General features: G+C 37.3%; 1 protein-coding gene across 1 annotated transcript in view; it reads left to right on the forward strand.

Moving 5' to 3' along the window:
- The window catches only part of CD200R1 (CD200 receptor 1), a 41,175-nt gene extending 29,795 nt beyond the window's left edge, over positions 1-11,380 (forward strand). The window contains 7 exon segments of the mRNA XM_033211280.1: positions 2,724-2,789; positions 4,605-4,922; positions 5,047-5,109; positions 5,112-5,294; positions 8,897-9,005; positions 9,545-9,590; positions 10,277-11,380. Of these exon segments, the coding sequence (XP_033067171.1) occupies positions 2,724-2,789; positions 4,605-4,922; positions 5,047-5,109; positions 5,112-5,294; positions 8,897-9,005; positions 9,545-9,590; positions 10,277-10,399 (908 nt within the window). The 3' untranslated portion in view covers positions 10,400-11,380.
- The last annotated feature ends 5,058 nt before the right edge of the window (positions 11,381-16,438 follow it).

The raw sequence follows: 16,438 nt of genomic DNA on the forward strand, positions 1-16,438 counted from the left end.
TGAACTGAAGTCATCCTACAATACTATAAAACAATAGAACTTGTTCATCCTACATAGCTATAATTTTGTACCCTTTAATAAATTTCCTGTATTCCCCCCTTTCCCCTACCCTTTGTAGTCTATAGAAGTCTGTGTTCTGCCTTTTACTTCTATGAGATCAACTTTTTTTCAACTTCTGCATAGAATGAGAACATGTGATGTTTGGCTTTTTGTTCTTGGCTTATTCCACTCAACATAATATCCTCCAGTTCCATCCATGTTGCTGTGAATGACAAGATTTCATTTTTTATGGCTGAATCGTATTCCATATTTTCTTGCTTTTTCATGTTTGATGTGTTTCTATGTTGATACCTACATATCTAGTGCAACTGTCGCCTCTTCTAATTTTATGGTGTAGGCTTCTTAAGAAAAAGCTTATTCACGCATTCTAATGATGTTCGCAAGCATCCCCATGACCTAGGTGGTGAGAGTTTGTGGCAGCAGTGGCACAGCTTTGCTGGGAGTTGGTTTGCCAGCCTGCTTTTTTCAGGTCATGGGTGCTTGTGTGCACATGGTGAGTTACTCAACTTGGCATCTGGCTTGCTGGGTTTGGGACTATGGGGCTCTTATTCTGGCCAAGGGCACAAGCACATGGTTGCTTGGCTATCCTCAGGGCATGTCTGCCAGGAGTGGACCCACTGGGCTGTTTCTTAGGTTCTGGAGTGGGTGGGCAGCCACTCAGCCAGTCTGAGGGGAATGTCTGCTGGGAGTGGGCCCACCGGGTTATTACTCAGGCTCTGGGCACAGGTCCCCAGCTGCTCCGCTGGTCTATATAGGTATGTCCACCAGGGGCGTGCCTGCTGAGTTGTTTCTCAGATCCTGGGTGTGAATGCACAATCTGTCAATCTAGGGTTGTGTTCAGGGTAAGGGCCCCTCGTCTGTTTTTCAGGCCCAGGACATGAGCATGCAGACACTCAGCTGGCCTGGCTGAGTTTCCACTAGTGGTGGATCCACTGGGTTGTTTCTTAGGCTCTGGTTACAGGCACGGGGCCCCTTGGTAGGCCTGGGGTTATGTTTGCCAACAGCGAGCTCGTGGGGCTGTTTCTCAGGACCTGGGTGTGATCTTGTGACTGCTGGGCTGGCCTGGGGGGGATGTCCCCTGGGAGTGGATCTGCCCTGCTGTTTCTCAGGCCCTGATTGTGGGTATGGAACTGATGTGTAGGTCTGGGGGTGTGTCCTCTGGGAGTGACACCCTTGACAGTTTCCCAGATCCCAAGTGTGGGTGTGGGGCTACTGATTAGTCCCGGAGGTGTGCCTGCCATGTGGAGGGCTCGCAGGGCTATTTCTCAGGCCTTGAGTGAGGGCATGGGGCTGCTGGGGAGGCCGGGGGACATGTCTGTGGGCGTGTTTGTTGGGGAGGAGGCACAGGACTGTTTCTCAGACCCTGGGTGAGGATGCATGTACACTCAGCTGGCCTAGGGTTATGTCAGCTGCTGGGTCCTCTCAGAGGGCATGCAGTGGTTTGGTCAGCTCAATGGCAGGTTTGTCCTGGGTGGGACTGCCAGACTGTTTCTCTGGCTGGAAGTGTGGGGAGAGGGGATTGGTTTCCCTACTGTGCAGGACCAGAGTCACAGCCAATCCTGAGCCCAGGCTCCATGCAGCAAAGGTATAGCCGGCTGGTGGGCTGGAGAGGTACAGTGGCTACTTGTCCCCAGGACAGGGTATACTGCAAAAGTGGCTCTAGTCCATGACGGCCCCTTGCTGCTGCAGCTTGGCTCACAGAGGGTGGGTGGGAGGTAGCAGGTGCATACATTGTGCCCCTTATCTGGAGGAATGCAGCCGTGTGAATTCATGGTAGCACTCCAAACTAGGCTCAGGGCTTGTGAGGAATGTGAAATTCTCTTGAAGTAACTCTTTTCGGTAGCTATAGGGGCTGGTGGGGTTCTTCTGCTTATGTTTTCCCTGCAAGAGGAATTCCCTCCTGAGCCTGGAGCAATCCAGGAAGAGGATGTGGGAAGATGGGGTGCCAGAGGCAGGGTGCTTTTATGCTTCCTTCCTGAGCTTCTGATGACCACAGGCACCTCTCCACTCCTTTTCTGCATTCCTGCACTCTCCCTTTGATACTCCAGTAGAATCTTAGCTGTCTATTTATTGCTTTCTTTTCGTGGAGATGTGCACCAGGGCCTCTAGTCAGTCATCTTGCTGACATTTGCTTCTGCTATATTTTTCCCTTTGTACTCTAATAAGTAGAAAAAAATGAGAAAGGAACAGAGATGGATGGACCCTTCTCAGTTAAGCTTCTAAAATTCTTGAGAAAGGGCATTGCTGTATTCACCTGGGTGAGGTGCCCAACATTGGACCAAATAACTTTGATTGGGAACTGGTAGCTGAAGAAAGGGATATAATTCGACCAGCTCATGTGAGATGCTCGCATGGACTAATCTCCCTGGCTGAGGAAGAAGGATGCAGTAGAGGCAGGTTTACCTTTTTCAAAATAGTTCAAAACAAGGTATATCATGAAAGGTATATATTGATTAACCACTTATAATTTTCAAGATGTTAACACATTTTGTCCCCTAATGATGGCATGACTTCTAATTTCTGTTTTACAATGATTTTTGTGTAATTTTAATTATGGTGAACTGATTGCCTATCATGTTGAATAAGACTTTGTGGAGAGATACTGGCTTTCACTCTGAGTACATAAAATTGATTTCATTTATTCTTCTCTAAATATTTTCTAGCTTCAAGCAGTTTATGTATGGATGAAAAACAGATTGCACAGAACCACTCAAAAGTACTCGCAGAAGGTAATATGCTTCCTTACTAGTGGCCAGCACTGAGGGATGGAAAGTTGAACTTTCTTAGAAATATTAGCTAATGACCTGACTGGAAGCCAGACTTATGACTACTTGAAGAACTTGGTGATCTGAGAACTGTGGTATGAGGCATCCTGAATGACCCAACCTCTAGTTGTTCTCCAAACAAGCCATGTTCTTGCTTATCTCTGAACCTTTGCTAAGGTGGAGTGGCGGAAGGAGCATGGATTTAACTACCTTTCAGATCTATGTTAAAGTATTACTGCTTTCTTCATCTAGTTATGTACTTATTAATTGGCTGTGAAATGCAAGGGCTAGAGTACAAACCACATAAGAGACAGGTGACACCAAAACAGGATAGGAGAGATATCAAATGCAGGGTTTAGCAAAAACATCCTTCATCCACATAAAGGTTTGCCTCTCTATAGCTGATTCTGCTTATGCTATAGTGATGAAATCACTGACATTCACCTTTGTTACAGGTGAGTAGTGACAAATACTTTGGTGGACTAATCACCTCTCAGCAAACCCTTACAAAGTCACTGACACATTGTGTGAATTTTTGGGATGCATGAGGTTCTTTGTTGGAAGATGCTTGTAGGATGCAGGGCTTCATTTTTCCTTTAAATGATGGACGACAGGGATCAACTTACGCCTTTATTGTTGATAATTGGATTGAATATACAGAAATAAAATCTGTGAGCTAAGTTCACATCTGAACTATCTGAAAGTATATGTGTGACTAAATAGGAAGGAATGAAAACTCATCCAAAGGCTACATTTGATAATGTCATAAATTTGTAATAAAATATTTTTTATAAAAAATGTCTAAAGGGAAATAAATCTTGTTTTTTAAAAATTATATATCATACTACATTTTCACAAGAAATAAATATTTCTAAGCATCTCTTATCACTAGGCATTATCATTTTTCATTTTTATGGGATGGTTCAACTGGTGGAATAATTATTTTTTTTAAAGATCTGTGGATTTCACTGACTTTGTGATTTTTTTTTTTTTTTTTTTTTTGAGACGGAGTCTCGCTCTGTCGCCCAGGCTGGAGTGCAGTGGCTGGATCTCAGCTCACTGCAAGCTCCACCTCCTGGGTACGCCGTTCTCCTGCCTCAGCCTCCCGAGTAGCTGGGACTACAGGCACACGCCACCATGCCCGGCTAGTTTTTTTTTTTTGTATTTTTTAGTAGAGATGGGGTTTCACTGTGTTAGTCAGGATGGTCTCGATCTCCTGACCTCGTGATCCGCCTGTCTCGGCCTCCCAAAGTGCTGGGATTACAGGCTTGAGCCACCGCGCCCGGCCTGTGATTTTTTAAAAAGAAAAATGAACTTAAAACAATTTCTAGCTAGTTCAACCCAAATGCTATATTAGTTACTTTAAAAGAAAGCACTATATATTAATACATACTACATTTATGTTTGTCTGAAACAAAAACCTTAGAGTAGACGTTTTTGTTCTCACCAAGGCTGAGGAGGAGACAGCCACATCACTAATTACAATTCTCTTTGTTTCTAGATATTAAAACTTCTGAATTAATATCAAAAATACTTTATTATATATAATATTTCTAATGATACATAATACAGGAGAAAATTGGTTAATCTCTAGATTGGGTTCAATATATTATTTATATTTTGAGATTTTTAATTTTTTATGAAGATCTAGTATTTTTGAAATAAGGTCACCAGCAAAGTTATGTTCTAGTGTAACTTAATATGTTGTGGATAAATGTAACACATGAAGTTCTTTATCAAGCTTTTCTTTTATCCTTCTCTTTTCATGTATGCGTCCAGTTAACATTTCATGGCCTGTACTGATGGATACAAATGCTGTACTTTGTTGCCCTCCTATTGCGTTCAGAAATTTGATCGTAATAACATGGGAAATAATCCTGAGAGGCCAGCCTTCCTGCACAAAAGCCTACAGGAAAGAAACAAATGAGACCAAGGAAGCCAACTGTACTGATGAGAGAATAACCTGGGTCTCCACACCTGATCAGAATTCGGACCTTCAGATTCACCCAGTGGCCATCACTCATGACGGGTATTACAGATGCATAATGGTAACTCCTGATGGGAATTTCCATAGTGGATATCACCTCCAAGTGCTAGGTAAGGAGCATCACATATTGTGGTATTTCACATCACCAGATTTGTGACTGAAACAAACATCTCTTTGAATTCCATACACTTTATGTGAAAACTGAAGCATTTTTTCCCCCTTTCCTCTCTGCAGTTACACCTGAAGTGACCCTGTTTGAAAGCAGGAATAGAACTGCAGTATGCAAGGCAGTTGCAGGAAGCCAGCTGCTCAGATCTCCTGGATCCCAGAGGGGGATTGTGCCACTAAGCAAGAATACTGGGGCAATGGCACAGTGACTGTTAAGAGTATGTGCCACTGGGAGGGCCACAATGTGTCTACCGTGACCTGCCATGTCTCCCATTTGACTGGCAACAAGAGTCTGTACATAGAGCTACTTCCTGGTCAGTGATTCTTTTAGTTTTATTTTTTATTTTTCTCCATTCTTTCAAAGGAGTTAAGAAAAAAAGTTGTGCAAATACATTTTGTTTGAGGATGCTTTCTCCGCTGTTCATTTTTCTCTCTTCCCTAACCAAAATAAAGAGATGTGTTTAGGAGAATAGTACAGACATTTGTTGTAAAAAGTCCTTTTTCAGAATGCAACTTAATTCTGTTAGTAATGTTCACTTCTATGCTAGTAGTTAATTGGCATGAGTAGTATACTTTTAAAAATAATACTTATGGCTTATTGAAAGATAAAGTGTACTTTGAAGCATGTAGTTATTGTTTTATTCAAAGGTTACATTCACTCATAAGTTGCTTTTATGAATTTTTAGTTTGGTGTAATTTTATTTTCTGGACTTTTCATCACTGATTTTCTTAAATATCTTATAACAACATCTGTGGTTCATTTAATCACTGTTTAGTTTATTTACTCTCTGCTATCAGCCTATTCTCATTTCTTGTTATTTAAGAACTATTAAATATCAACAAACATATTTAAAATGCAATTGTTCTGTTAGGCTTCATGAAAAACATTAGCCCTACCCCTGTCTTTCCAACCCAATTGCCATCTCCATTAAACTCCCCTCAGGTAAGTACTTTCAAATTTTACAGTGTTTCTTCTAGTAATTAGTTTCATTTTTTACAACATGCTCATACTGCTGTTTCCTACTGTATCAAATTTAGACATTATGTAATCTCAACTTCTTATGGTAGACGAGGATTTCACATTACCTTCTTCCTTTCCTTCAAACTTCAATTGAGGTAATACAGTTTTTCATTAAATAGCCTATGTTCCTATTAATTTGAATATTTAAGTACTGTTAAGTGCTTAAATATCAAGAAATACACTCATGCTTTCACTTTCAAATGACTTTTTTTCTTGGACTTCATAAGTGCTTTACCTTTTTTGTTTCCTTAAGAACGTATGTACCTATTGTGAACTATCACTAAGCCTATTGACAAAACTAGAGAACCCCTTAGTAATATATTTTCCACATGGTCAGATTTATTAGGTAATCTGTTCTATTTTTTTCTCAGAGTCATTCCTTCTTGAGTTTTTGTATGTGCTTGGTCTGATCTCTCCTGATTGGCCTCTAGATCTGCTGTACAGCTATTGTCCTGGACACTCTCATCGCCTCAATCCTCTACTTAACCTATGTCTATTTAATCTGAGTTTCTTCTGTCTTCTATATATTTGTTTGTTTTTAACTCTTTCTTTCATACATGAGACTTTTCTTAACTCTTTGGTAATCCTCGGGTATGGATTCATTTTGAAGTGAGTACTAATGAGCTACCTGGAAGCTCTACTAGTTAATGGTTGGATTTGTCAACAAGTTAGCTTCAGCACAGTGAAAAGGAGCTAAGTGATTTTTAATAACTAGAGATTTGTTATGTATCTGAAGGCCTTTTCTCTGGGGCTGTTCAGGCTCTGCAGAAATTAACTCAGCAGTTTCTGGCCTTGGAGAGATAAGCCTGACTACCAGTGTTTGGGAAGGAAGGGAGCAGTGTGTGTATGTGTGTGAGTGTGCATGTGAGTGTGCCACTGTTGAGAATCAGACTTTCCTTTATAGCTCTCTCTTTAGTCTGGTATTTCATTCTCACCCTCCCTGATGTCTGGATCCTGACTTTGGAGACTCTCCAGGTCATCTTCTCTAGGCCAATCTGCTAGTCTCCCCTTCTTCTGCCGGCTGGGTAATGTGTGCTACATAAGATGCGGCGGGAGACAACAGAACCTGCCTGTTCTCAAGACAAACTTTCAAAGAAGCTCTCAACTTTTAGCCCCACACTTCACCCCTCCACATACTAGTTTTTCTATATTTGATGCTTCCTACTCTAGAGTTTTCCTGGAGTTTTGTGTGTACTAAGGTTTGTATTTATTCTATGTTGTAAATCATTAGCCAGTTTTCTATTCATTTCTCACTTAAAAACAGTTTGAAATCTTCCATCTGTTCTTGTCTTCATCCCTCTTCTCTTTGTCTTTGCAGATCTACACTTAAAACATTCTTTTTACTAACATTTTAGCAAGTTTTAATGAGAGAGAAGAGAAAATCTCATGTGTTGAAATCACCATATGTGTGGGGATTTTTGAGTTTAGCAGTATTTACTGAAAAGAGCAGTTGTGCCTTGGTTATGTATGAAATATCACTGTTTCGTATTACAATATGATGTCAGATTTATAGTGTCTCAGAATTGAAGGGAACTTCTTATTCAAATTCCTATGTAGTGCAGGGATCTCCTTGATGTTTTCCTTGCACGGTGGATCTTTAGCCTCTGCTAGTACACATTCAATGAGAGACAGCTTAGTAGTGTGAAAGCCAGGATTTTAAAAAATGTTGTTCTAAACAGTGAAACCAAACATTTCACTTTCATATAACATATGGAGAAATTCAGTATTTAAAAACATCAACTGTGGAAGGAAAGTGGAAGGACCAGATGCCAGCCTGCTCAGTCTCCACTTCATCTCCTTCTGCTGCCCCTGAACTATATTCATGCAACACCAGGAGCGTAATTTGCAAATCATTGCCTCTCAGGCTGGCAATTCCTTTGTTGACTTGCACACTTGTCAGATAGAGTTTTGTATTGCTGTCAGCAGCTAATAAATAAAGTTCCTGCTATGTATTCATTTTAGTTTCAATGTCCTGGGAGAAAGATGACTTCAGAATTAGGGTTACTTTTCCAAGTATCTTCCTTACAATTGCCCGTTTAGTTGGCGGGGAGAAACACTCTACTATTACAGAGTGGTAGGAATTCACCACTAATCAATCTTTAAAGCAACAAAATCCTGATATAAGGTGATGTCTTGCTGAAAACTCTGGAGTCTGTATTGAAAAAGCAGTTTTATTTTAATAATTCTCAAACTATTAATGGGTCAGAAGTGTTGAAAATGAAACTACAGATATGAATTTCATGTACTGTGAGACATCATGAAATCATCTATATGGATAGATAGATATGGATATAAATATAGATAACTTTACTTTAAGTAGAGATTAAGTTTTAGAGCAGTTTTAGGTTCACAGCAAAATTGAGTGGAAATACAGAAATTTCCCATAAATCCCCTACTTTTGCCCATGCCCAACCTCTCCCACCTACATCTGCACCAGACTGTTACATTTATTAGAATTGTTGAACCTCCACTGATACAACATTACCACCCAGTAAAGTCCATACTTTACATTAGAGTTCATTCTTGGTGTTGTACATTCCATGGGTTTGGACAAATGTGTAATGACATGTATCCACCAGTATAGTATTATACAGAACAGCTTTATTGTCCTACACAATCCTCCTTGCTCTTCCTATTCCTCCCTCCTTTCTCACCACCAGATAATCAATAATTTATTGACTATTCCCTAGTTTTGTCTTTTCCATAATGTCTTACAATTGGAATCATATAATATGTAACCTTTCCAGATTGGCATGTTTCACTTAGTAGTATACATTTGAAATTCCTCCATGTCTTTTTATGGTTTGATAGCTCATTTCTTTTTAACACTGAATAATCAGATAGTACATTATTTGGATTATATCACATTTGAGCCATATATTTTTCTGTCTATAGTTCCAGGTGCCAAAAAATCAGCAAAATTATATATGCCATATGTCATCCTTACTATTATTATTTTGACCATCGTGGGATTCATTTGGTTATTGAAAATCAGTGGCTGCAGGTATTGACTGATGAATTTTTTTTCTTCTTCAGCTTTATTAGGCTAGAAAAGAGTCAGAAATATGGAATTGATTGTATTGGGTATATTAGGATGTTAACATCAAATGTCCCATAATCAAATCTTGAAGGTGTTAGACTTGGACTACTTTGAATGATGAGAGAGACTGCTAGGTTGCTTTGGCACAGAAGCATGGAAAATTAGGCCATTTAGGGCAGCATCTTGGGAGAGAAAGTGCATGTTAATTTTTACATTTGGGTAAATAATTACAATTCCTTTATGCACCAAAGAGGAGTTGTTACATGCATTCAATTGCATCAAGCTTCTATTGCATAATTTCAGTTTTTCAAAATCCAGAATATTCTTATTTGGGGATATTAACCACGAGCAGTATTCACTTATTTCTAGTAGTTTCTTTCTGATTTATTATGGCTTCTATCAAAATTAACCACAATTGTCAATAGTATACTGTCTTATTTTCCCATTTTCAATCTAAACAATGATGTTTCCTCCATTCACTTCAATTTATTTTATTTTTGTAGAAAATATAATTTGAATAAAACAGAATCTACTTCAGTTGTTGAGGAGGTAAGATAAAAAAGAGTAATTGCAAACTTAAGCCAATAGTCTGAAAATCTAGCAACATAATCTGTAGTTTGTATCAATATTAGTGTTTCAGTTGAAAAACTAAAACAATTCTGATTTGCAATGCTTATATGTGTGATTACTTTGTTAATTATCTATCAAATACTATTTATACATCACTCTAGATCCACATTTTCACTTCATGAACTATGTCCTAATACACATGATGTTTGTCTCCTTTGGACTGTAATCTTTAGAGAAAATGAATTGGTGTTTCTTGTCACCAATTTGAAAGCATCTCTAATTCCTGACTTTTCCTTTTCAATACTATCATTATGTTTCTCTTATACAAACTTAAAACATATCCTGCTCCTTAATCTCTTATTCTAAGTAGCTTACTAAGTCTCCAAAGCTCTCCTTTGGAGTACTTCTCATATCACTTCATTCATCTCCATTCTTACTTTCACAGAGCCATTATCTCCACACAGAGACTTACGTAGTTAACAAATACTTTTTGATAAAATGATAGAACAAAGCCTGCTCTTATGTTTATATAGGCCCAGAAACACAATTATAAGCACTCTTGAGCACCTGTTAGAAATACTAAAGCTATGGGAAACTGTTACAAAAATACAGATAGTTTCTGTAATGATTTTTTGAATTGATTTTAACTTTGAGTTCTTTCTTAGGATGAAATGCAGCCCTATGCCAGCTACACAGAGAAAAACAATCCTCTCTATGATACTACAAACAAGGTGAAAGCGTCTCAGGCATTACAAAGTGAAGTTGGCACAGACCTCCATACTTTATAAGTTGTTGGACTCTAGTACCAAGAAACAACAGCAAACGAGATACATTATAATGACTGTCTGATTTTCTTACAGTTCTAGAATGAAGACTTATATTGAAATTAGGTTTTCCAAAGTTCTTAGAAGACATTTTAATGGATTCTCATTCATACCCTTGTATAATTGGAATTTTTTATTCTTGGGTGCTATGAGCTAGTTCTCTGAAGAACTGATGTTATTACAAAGAAAATACGTGCTCATGACCAAATATTCAAATTGTGCAGGACAGTAAATAATGAAAACCAAATTTCCTCAAGAAATAACTGAAGAAGGAGCAATCATGAATAGTTTCTTGTGTATGCTTTCAAAATATTTTAATGTACATATGACATGTCTATATGCCTATGGTATGTGTCTATTTATATGTCTGTTTACATATACATACACCTATCTTTGTTAAGGCACCAGTGGGAGCAATACACTGCATTACTGTTCTATGCATATGAAAACCTAATAATATAAGTCTTAGAGATCATTTTATATCATGACAAGTAGAGCTACCTCATTCTTTTTCGTGGCTATATAAAATTCCATTGTATAGTTATATCATTATTTAATTAAACACAACCGTAATGATAGACATTTAGATTCTTGTAAGTTTTGTTTATTTCTTTTAAGTTTTGTTTGTGGTATAAACAATACCACATAGAATGTTTCTTGTGCATGTATCTCTTTGTTTTTGTTTGAATATATCTGTAGGATAACTTTCTTGAGTGGAATTGTCAGGTCAAAGGGTTTGTGCATTTTACTATTGATATATATGTCAATTATGTTGATTATATATGTCAAATTCCCTCCAACATTGTTTAAATGTGCCTTTCCCTAAATTTCTATTTTAATATCTGTAAGATTAGTGTTTCTACAGTTGCCACTTTCTCTTTTAATCAACCAGATTAAATATGATGTGAGATTATAATAAGAATTATACTACTTAATAAAAATGGATTTATATTTTTGGTCTTCTTTGTAAGAGAGTGAATGCACCTGTGAGAACATTAGCTTCTTCTGAACTCATTATATCTCTACAGAGGTGTTGATGCCTAACAGTTTTGCAGATGTGCCACATTGGAATTGTGTATTTTTATGGTGTACATTCTATTGTGATATATTTATTGAATAATTAATGTCTATTGACCATATAAGCAGCAAAATATGCACCATAGAGGACATGGGGTATTTATTTATAAAATATGAGCTACATGATAAGCAAGTGGCCATGGGATGGCATGACCCTCCCCTCCATATTTCTGTGGAGCGAAATATTGGCAATGTTCATATGAATCATTTTTAATACAGTGAAATTATTTTTAATTAAAAAATAAGTCTATTTGCTCCATAGCAGAAAAAACATTAAAAGTTTTTTCGTTATGATAGAAATTAAAACAAAATATATTCATTCTTCAATCATGCCATCTGAGACTTTTAAGACAACTATTTTGTCTTAAAAGTATATTTTTCTCCCTCTAGACACATCAGTTACTGTGGACTTTATCCTTAAAGGGACTTTTAGTCTATTTTTAATGTAAAGCTAATCTAATGACACTTGGCGCATGATATTTTTATCAAACCATTTTGACTTGGCCAAAAAGCATTGTCCATTAGGTTTCTGCATATAAATATTACCAAGAAATTTTCGCAATAGACATCATTACACTGTCCTTGAACTTTATTAATTCTTCATCCAACCCTGGTTGAGCTGAGGCTCATAGTTAGGTTCAAGACTATCTGTTCAAATATTACTGAAAAACAAAGTAAGACAGTACTATACTTACCTCTTAACTTGATAATGTCAAAATGGGCATGTTAAATGATATCACAGAAAAGACTTGAAGATAATTTATAAAAGTTAAATTATATTGTACAGGAAATAATTGTATGAAAATCTCTACTATGGGGCTGGAACATGGTTGAACATTAGAATCACATAAAAAATTATATATATTCTCCAAATCCATGCTAGACCTGTCAAATTAGAGAATCTAAAGATTAGACCTGGTGTGTCAGCAAGGCCATTCAGGAAGCAGAGGCTGAGATGGAGTTAGGTCTGATCACTTACATAGTCAATTACCTTTTACAAATATCATGTTGTATATCTCATTTGCTGTGCTTTCTCCCCATCCCATTTGTATCTTTTCCTTTGCTTTGCTAGATTTGTCAATTTTCTCTCTCTTTCTGTCTCTCTTTCAATATATCTAATAATTTGAAAATTATTCATCATAATTATGCATCTATTGGGGTTGTGCTTCACATACAAACTTCTGAAAACAGCTTTACTGAGATATAATTTATATATTTAAGTGTACAGTTTGTTAAATTTTGCACATATTTAAAATGTGGACTTTGGTAAATGTTGACATAGTTTTACATCTGTGAAACCATCAGCCTAATCAAGATAATAAACTTGTCCATAACCCCCCAAAATTTTCTTGTTTCTTTGCTAGCCTATCCCTATGATCTTCTTGTTCCTTATCCCCTACTTCCCAGGCAACCTCTGATCTGCTTTCTGTAACTATGTATTAGTTAGCATTTTCTAGAATTTTCCATAAAATCATAAAATAGATACTCTTTTATTTTTTTTGGTTAGACTTTTTTTTCCCCGTTATAATTATTTTGAGATACATCCACATCCACACAATTATACTTCATTCTTTTTATTCCAAATAGTATTTTATTTTATAGATATACCAGTTTGTTTATACATTTGCCTGTTGGTGGACATTTGTGTTGTTTCCAGTTTTGGACTGTTAGAAATAAAGCTGTTATACACATTCTTTTGCAAGTATTTTTGTGGGCATATATTTTTATTTTTCCTGAGTAAATACTGATGAGTGGATTGGCTAGATCAGATGATATGTAGATGTTTCACTTTTAAAGAACTTGCCAATCTTTTTTTTTCTTTTCTTTTTTTTAATTGCTTTAAAATGTTTAAATTTTTTTAAAGTAAACTTAATTTCAGACTAGTTTCATTTATTATTATTATTATACTTTAAGTCCTGGGATACATGTGCAGGTTTGTTACCTAAGTATACATGTGCCATGGTGGTTTGCTGCACTCATCAACCCATCATTGACTTTAGGTATTAAAGCTATCCCTCCCCTAGCTCCCCACCCCACAAAAGGCCCCAGTGTGTGATGTTCCCTCCTTGTGTCCATCTGTTCTCATTGTTCAACTCCCACTGAAGAGTGAGAACATGCAGTGTTTGGTTTTCTGTTCCTGTGTTAGTTTGCTGAGCATGATGGTTTCCAGCTTCATCCATGTCTCTGCAAAGGACATGAACTCATTTTTTTTATGGCTGCATAGTATTCCATGATGTGTATGTGCCACATTTTCTTTATCCAGTCTATCATTGATAGGCACTTGGGTTGGTTCCAAGTCTTTGCTACTGTGAATACTGCTGCAGTAAACATAATTGTGCATGTGTCTTTATAGTAGAATGATTTATAATCCTTCGGGTATATACCCAGTAATGGGATTGCTGGGTCAAATGGTATTTCTGGTTCCAAATCCTTGAGGAATTGCCACACTGCCTTCCACAATGGTTGAACTAATTTACACTCCCACCAACAGTGTAAACACTCCTATTTCTCTGCATCCTCTTCAGCGTCTGTTGTTTTCTGACTTTTTAATGATCACCCTTCTAACTGGCATGAGATGGTATCTCATTGTGGTTTCGATTTGCATTTTTCTAATGATGAGTGATGGTGAGCTTTTTTTTTATATGTTTCTTGGCCACATAAATATCTTCTTTTGAGAAGTGTCTGTTCATATCCTTTGCCCACTTTTTGATGAGGTTTTTTTTTTTTTTGTAAATTTAAGTTTCTTGTAGATTCTGGATATTAGCCCTTTGTCAGATGGATAGATTGCAAAAATTTTCTCCCATTCTGTAGGTTGCCTGATGATAGTTTCTTTTGCTGTGCAGAAGCTCTTTAGTTTAATTATATCCCATTTGTCAATTTTGGCTTTTGTTGTCCTTGCTTTTGGTGTTTTATTTATGAGGTCTTTACCCATGCCTATGTCCTGAATGGTATTGCCTAGGTTTTCTTCTAGGGTTTTTATGGGTTTAGGTCTTAGGTTTAAGTCTTTAATCCATCTTGAGTTAATTTTTGTATAAGGTGTAAGGAAGGGGGTCCTGTTTCAGTTTTCTGCATATGACTAGCCAGTTTTCCCAACACCATTTATTAAATGGGGAATCCTTTCCCCATTGCTTGCTTTTGTCAGGTTTGTCAAAGATCAGATGGTTGTAGATGTGTAGCGTTATTTCTGAGGCCTCTGTTCTGTTCCATTGGTCTATATATCTGTTTTAGTACCAGTACCATGCTGTTTTGGTTACTGTAGCCTTGTAGTATAGTTTGAATTCAGGTAATGCGATGGCTCCAGCTTTGTTCTTTTTGCTTAGGATTGTCTTGGCTGTACGGGCTCTTTTTTGGTTCCATATGAAATTTAAAGTAGTTTTTTCTAATTCTGTGAAGGAAGTCAGTGGTAGCTTGATGGGGATAACATTGAATCTATAAATTACTTAGGACAATATGGCCATTTGCACAATATTGATTTTTCCTATCCGTGGAAAAAGAGTAATCTTTTTCCATATGTTTGTGTCCTCTCTTATTTCCTTGAGCAGTGGTTTGTAGTTCTCCTTGAAGAGGTTCTTCACATCCCTTGTAAGTTGTATTCCTAGGTATTTTATTCTCTTTGTAGCAATTGTGAGCAGGAGTTCACTCATGATTTGGCTCTCTGTTTGTCTATTATTGGTGTATAGGAATGCTTGTGATTTTTGCACATTGATTTTGTATCCTGAGACTTTGCTGAAGTTGCTTATCAGCTTAAGATTTTGGGCTGGGATAATGGGAGTTTTCTAAATAGACAATTATGTCATCTGCAAACAGAGACAATTTGACTTCCTCTCTTCCTATTTGAATACCCTTTATTTCTTTCTCTTGCCTGACTGTCCCGGCCAGAACTTCCAATACTATGTTGAATAGGAGTGGTGAGAGGGCATCTTTGTCTTGTGCCAGCTTTCAAAGGGAATGCTCCCAGCTTTTTCCCATTCAGTATGATATTGGCTGTGTGTTTGTTATAAATAGCTCTTATTATTTTGAGATACGTTCCATTAATACCTAATTTATTGAGAGTTTTTAGCATGAAATGGCATTGAATTTTATCAAAGGCCTTTTCTGCATCTATTGAGATAATCATGTGGTTTTTGTCATTGGTTCTGTTTATGTGATGGATTACATTTATTGATTGTGTATATTGAACCAGCCTTGCACCTCAGGGATGAAGCTGACTTGATTGTGGTGGATAAGCTTTTTGATGTGCTGCTGGATTCAGTTTGCCAGTATTTTATTGAGGATTTTAGTATCGATATTCATCAGGGATATTGGCCTGAAATTTTCTTTTTTTGTTGTCTCTCTGCCAGGTTTTCGTGTTAGGATGATGCTGGCCTCATCAAATGAGTTAGGGAGGAATTGCTCTTTTTTTATTGTTTGGAATAGTTTCAGAAGGAATGGTTCCCACTCCTCTTTGTACCTTTGGTAGAATTAGGCTGTGAATTTGCCTAGTCCTGGGCTTTTTTTGGTTGGTAGGCTATTAATTACTGCCACAATTTCAGAACTTGTTATTGGTTTATTAAGGGATTCGACTTCTTTCTGGTTTAGTCTTGGGAGGGTGGATGTGTCCAGGAATTTATCTATTTCTTCTAGATTTTCTAGTTTATTTGCACAGAGGTGTTTATAGTATTCTATGATGGTAGTTTGTATTTCTGTGGGATCAATGGTGATATCCCCTTTATCATTTTTTATTGTGTGTATTTGATTCTTCTCTCTTTTCTTCTTTATTTTGTTAATCTTTTCAAAAAAAAGAGCTCCTGGATTTTTTTTTTTTTTTTTTTGACAGAGTCTCACTCTTACCAGGCTGGAGTGCAGTGGTGTGATATCAGCTCACTGCAACCTCCACCTCCACCTCCTGGATTAAAGCGACTCTCCTGTCTCAGCTTCCTGAGTAGC

This window comes from Trachypithecus francoisi, unplaced genomic scaffold (assembly GCF_009764315.1).
Source record: "Trachypithecus francoisi isolate TF-2019V2 unplaced genomic scaffold, Tfra_2.0 Lachesis_group0, whole genome shotgun sequence".
NCBI lineage: Eukaryota > Metazoa > Chordata > Mammalia > Primates > Cercopithecidae > Trachypithecus > Trachypithecus francoisi.